The 5,314-nt window shown below is 41.6% G+C and overlaps 1 protein-coding gene across 2 annotated transcripts; it reads left to right on the top strand.

The window, feature by feature from the left end:
- The first annotated feature begins 740 nt into the window (after window positions 1–740).
- On the top strand, window positions 741–4,837 carry RPL15 (ribosomal protein L15). Of its 2 annotated transcripts, XM_010007521.1 has the most exons (4): window positions 741–932; window positions 1,976–2,112; window positions 4,171–4,516; window positions 4,780–4,837. In XM_010007521.1, exons 1-3 carry the CDS (start codon window positions 761–763, stop codon window positions 4,474–4,476), a joined length of 615 nt encoding a protein of 204 aa, XP_010005823.1. In that variant the 5' UTR covers window positions 741–760; the 3' UTR covers window positions 4,477–4,516; window positions 4,780–4,837. The 2 variants fall into 2 exon arrangements, with proteins under 2 accessions (XP_010005823.1, XP_010005822.1); XM_010007520.1 differs by lacking the exon at window positions 4,780–4,837 and having other exon boundaries at window positions 4,171–4,527.
- The last annotated feature ends 477 nt before the right edge of the window (window positions 4,838–5,314 follow it).

The following is a 5,314-nucleotide window of genomic DNA, read 5'->3' as shown; positions in this document are numbered from 1 at the left end:
CGGGCTGCCCGGGGTCTGGGCTCGGGAGGGGGACACTGGGGCCGGGGCTGCCTGGTGTGAGGGGGAGGCCCTGCACTGCTGCGCTGCGGGTTCATGTTGGTTACAGGCCGCAGCTCCTGGTGCGCGTCTGGGTTTGCATCTGGTTGGTGCCATAATGCTGCTGTAAAGGGGGTAGCTGAGGATGCCCGTGGCTGTGCAGAGAGGGTTGTGGAAAGTTGCCGTGAATAATTGCGGGATTGTCTTGTACAAATAAAATAAGCTGCGCTACTCTGATGACGATCTGGGTGGTGTTTGATGAAGTGCACTCTCGTGCTAATTGCCACAGGTACATGAGAGCACGGATATTTTTAGGGGTAATTAAATCACACTGAAAATAAGGACCACACAACCCAAACACGTATTTCTTTGTAAATATATATCACTTGATTCTAAAGTTATATTTTATTTTTAAAATAAATTTTGTTAGCGTCTGACATACACACCTGAGGAATTCTCAGCTGAGGAGTTCAACACTTAGAAACATAGGAAAAGGAAAAAGTTGCTGAGAATGGCAACTGGCCTCTTGTTCTGTTGGAGGCTGCCAAGTATGGGCCACGTTACCAGATGTGCCAGCAGTGTAAAAGCAGCTTGAGAGCATCCTCCGTGTCTGTGGTGTTACCTGCATGGTTTTATGCAGCATCTCCGTTGGGAGCTGCTCAGATCTGGAATGAGATGTGGTGCACTTTTTTCACTGACACCTTGGTCCAGCAGGTAGACAAAGATGGGTGCCTACAAGTACATCCAGGAGCTATGGAGGAAAAAGCAGTCGGACGTGATGCGGTTCCTGCTCCGCGTGCGCTGCTGGCAGTACCGGCAGCTCTCGGCCCTGCACCGGGCTCCGCGCCCCACCCGACCCGACAAAGCTCGCAGGCTGGGATATAAGGCCAAGCAAGGTAATGGGGTGTAGAGGTGCAGTCCAGGTGCTTTGTGAGGGAGTGACCACCTTGTATGTCATCTTCTTTCCTTCCTGAAGCGATAGCAGAGTATCAAAATCCGAAATTGAAATATTCCCTGAGAACCTGGAGTGTCTTACGTTAAATGAACTTCATATTACAAATGTGTTCAAGTGGTAGCACTGCCCACAGCCTGAAACTGTACTTGATGTGGTTTTGAGTTGACTCCTTCTGTGGCCATTTTGATAGATGGAGATCACATGGGCTTTGGCTTTAATTCTTGTTCCGTGTTACTACTGCAGAGTTGACCAATACTTTTAGTATCCTAGGTTTCAAGGGTGTCACTTTTCTGCCCAGATTTTATCATGCATTATTTTGACCATGTTACAGTTGTATGTGCTTGAGCAAGCAAGATGACGTAGATTGTGGTACCATTAGAAAATAGTTAATGGTCAGTGAAAGAAATTTGGGGAAAGTGGCCGCCCATCTGCAGCCTGAGCAGATCCTTAGAACAACATGTTTGTTCACCATGAAAATACAAAGCTTGGAGTCTACACTTCTGTTACTGCTTGTGAAGTTTGATTCTTTTCCTCATTTTTAAGCAATCATACATTCAGCAGGGTTGGTGGATGGTTTGTGCTTTAGAGCTTTGTGAATGCTACTTCCAGAACATGGGATTTTAGTTTTGGGGTGGTTTGTATTGTTGCATGTTTCAGGGTGGGATATTTTTGTGTTACAACGTAGCTGTTCAGAGTGTATTTGGAACCTCATATTGGAAAGATGCCGTCAACTCTGGCTTGGAAGTAAAAAATAGTTGTGATGGAACATGACTTCCTTTACTCACTAGTAATGGAAGTAACAAAAGCATCTTGTGTTAGCCACCTCCACTTGTAGGTTTTGGTGAAGATTGGTATAGTGGCCTAATTTTCATGTGAAGCTTTCGGGGTGGGGAATGCAGCATGAGCAGGAAGAATTGCCTTGCTGTGATCTGTACTTGCTACACTACAGAGTTCTTCTGGTTCCTAAGTCACCCTTTCTTTTAGGCTACGTGATCTACCGTGTCCGCGTTCGCCGTGGTGGTCGTAAACGCCCAGTCCCAAAAGGTGCAACGTATGGCAAACCTGTGCATCATGGTGTTAACCAGCTGAAGTTTGCCCGGAGTCTTCAGTCTGTTGCAGAGGTGACTTATTTTGGTTATTGCTCAGAAACTTTGCAGTAGGAAGGTCTTGAATTTTGAAAATACTCAGAGACAGAAAAAATCTACACAACCTTTTTGTTAATGTGTTGAGTGAAAGATCTTGAATACTGATGGCAGGAAAGTACCAGAATGTCTAGAAAAGCTGTATTGAGACAAATGGAGAAAAACTATTCAGACTTGACAAATGAGGTCTGAGGAAAGTACTACTTAGGTGGTTTGTTGGTATTTATAGTGTATATGTATTTCTAGAGTACACCACAGTATTTGTAATGAAAAGCAGACAACTGGTATAAACCCCAGTAAAATAAAGGGTTAGGTGTGAGGAATAAAAATTGAAATATGCTAAGGTGTCTGACTTCATTCATTGCTAAACCCCACTGCTGTGCTCCCTGCCATGTTGTGTTTATTACCTGCTTTAGTAATGGTCCTTTCAGACAGTGCAGATGAGTTCTCATCTTGAACTCTGGGTCACCTGTTCGTGTAGTTTGTGTAGCTGCACAGTGTACTTGTAGGATCCAAAACCAGCATGCTAGAGACCTCCTTGTTCTTTGTAAAAAGCTTAGGTACCTCACAAGCACAGAGATTGGTGGTTAACTTGTTTTTTAGATGAGATATTGTTACATGCTAAAATACTCAAAATGGAAACTTTCATGAGATCTTTAATTTTCATAATGCCACAGTAGTACTGTTAAAGAGATACATTCAGTGGGTTAGAAGTAATGCTAGTCTGCACTCTCAAAAAAGAGACATTGTAGAAGAATGGAGACTGCTCTTTGCCTTTCTATCTTGAAGCAGAAGACTTCTGTTCCCAGGACTTCAAAAATATTAATGAATGAATTCAGAAAGTGGGTTTTGAAAAAAAGGGAAAAAAATAAAAGGGACATGATAATTTAAAAGAAACACGGGTGATGGGTTTAAATTAAAGATGTGATGCTATGTCTTCAGTGCTCATGACATGCTCTTGTGTGCTGTTGCTAGCTATCTGATGGCTAATCACATGCTCACTTGTGCTGATAGCTCATGGAAGAGGTTATTTGCCCTCAGTTTTAGTTTGAAATTTTCTGAAACTGACATGGTTTTCCTGAAAGACTTAAATTTTTCAGAGGGAAATACTGCAGACATGTAAAGCCTCCATTGTAGCTACCATCCCCACATAAAAGCTGGTTGAGAGTGGTTGGCATTTTAATGTTTAATATATATTGCTCTCATATGCTAGTATAGAACAAGGCCTTGAAAGAATTTTAATATATATGCAAAAAATAGCTAAGTGCTGTGTAGTGTAGCAATAGATTGGGATTGCATTGGTGTAGAAGTTGGTTGGCTCCATTGGTTCATACTTTCCCACAGTGATGATAAAGTACAAGGATTAAATATGCTTCTGGTATTTAAAATAAGAAGCATTCTGGACAGGCAAGGCAGATGGAGTTGCATAATTAGTATTTTCCTCTTTGTTTTGTTTTCTGAACTAAGACTGCTTTCCAACCACAAGTCAGGATTAGAGTAGCAAGCACTGATACACCAGCAGTGGAACAAAGACTTGTTACATTGGCTCTTTCTCTTCTATCAGTATGGGCTTATTCTCTGCAGAAATATCTTTCTCTCCTGTAGCTTTCAATGTGCAAATTGATTGGTCTTTCATTACTTTCCACAAGAGATTGTTCCCCAAGTTCAGCTTGTGCTCTTCATTTTCACATTAAAGTTGTTTTTAACTCTGTATATTTACTTATTGGGTGCTTCTGTGTACAAAGTAATTCTTTTGTCAACCAAGCGCCTTTGTCCCTAAATTCTTTAAAACCCATCTAAGGTAGGAATGCAGCCTTTTTTTTTTTTTTCAATACAGCATTCCTTTTAGCTATTGCTTTTTCATGTGTCTTTGCAAGTGGAAGGGTAACAGTTGTTTTAGGAAGAGAGGGTATCTCAGGGCTAATTGAAATTTCTAGCACCTGCAAAATTTTGGTTATGAGTTACTCGTATCTTTCGGTGTAAATAATGCCCTGCATCCATGATTTTACAGCCTTTGCATTAATTTTTTTCCTCTAGGAACGTGCTGGCCGTCACTGTGGGGCTCTGAGAGTCTTGAACTCCTACTGGGTGGGTGAAGATTCCACTTACAAGTTTTTTGAAGTGATCCTGATCGATCCCTTCCATAAGACCATCAGGCGCAACCCTGATACCCAATGGATCACCAAGCCCGTCCACAAGCACAGAGAGATGCGTGGGCTGACATCAGCCGGGCGGAAGAGTCGTGGTCTGGGCAAGGGCCACAAATTCCACCACACCATTGGTGGCTCACGTCGTGCTGCCTGGAGAAGGCGCAATACCCTGCAGCTGCACCGCTACCGTTAAGTTTTGTAAATGTAACGATCTAATAAAGCTGATATGGGTTGTTGAATTTAACAAGTGCTTCTGCTGCTTCTTGGTTTATGCGGAGAAGTGTAGTGTTCTCCAGGAGTTCAGCTTTTTCCATATTTTGAAAGGCCTTTGAAAATGTCATTTGATATTTGTGAAGATTGTAGGGTCCAAGCATAGAGTTCTGTGAGGGGTTTTGCTTTTTATAAGACTAAAACTACATGTGTGGTGTGAATTTAAGTCCTAACATGTTTGGGGTTTTTTTTTGTTGGTCTGGCTATACTTCTTCACTGTCTGTAGGTCGCGTCTCTGTCCAGTCCTTAGACTGACGGCCAGATTTGATCTTGTGCAATGAGATGTAAACTGAAAGTGCTAGTATATTTTTTATAGGTGATTAAATACTAATGGCAATTTTATTTTTCCAGATTGTTTTTTTGTATGTCTTCAGTGTGAAACTAGCTCTTAATCTTGTGTTACCTGCAAACACTGGCCAAATATAAGCACAGAATAGCAAAGGTGAGGCTTGCTCTATTCCCTAAAGTGCACAGTATTTTAAACATGGACACTCACAAAGACCTGTATGATGTTTTAGGTTGGTTAATAAAATACTGACTAGAGTTGGTATTACTTAATTTGTGCAAGATTTTATGCTGTTCCATTTTATGTTTTGCAGTGGAGACTGTTTCTTAGATACTTCTCTGCCTTTTGATACCAAAACTGAATATTTCTCTGGTGTTAAAGAGATGCATTCTGATGTACTCTGCATGGATAGGTCGTAGAAATAATCACATTTGGGTGACAGTTAAAGAGGAATGTATTCTAAGCTACATTTTGT

The sequence above is a fragment of the Chaetura pelagica genome, unplaced genomic scaffold (genome assembly GCF_000747805.2).
Source record: "Chaetura pelagica isolate M959 unplaced genomic scaffold, ChaPel_1.0 scaffold10, whole genome shotgun sequence".
In the NCBI taxonomy this organism is placed as follows: domain Eukaryota; kingdom Metazoa; phylum Chordata; class Aves; order Apodiformes; family Apodidae; genus Chaetura; species Chaetura pelagica.
The sequence above is the reverse complement of the archived record's forward strand: the minus strand, read 5'-3'. Positions and strand labels throughout refer to the sequence as shown.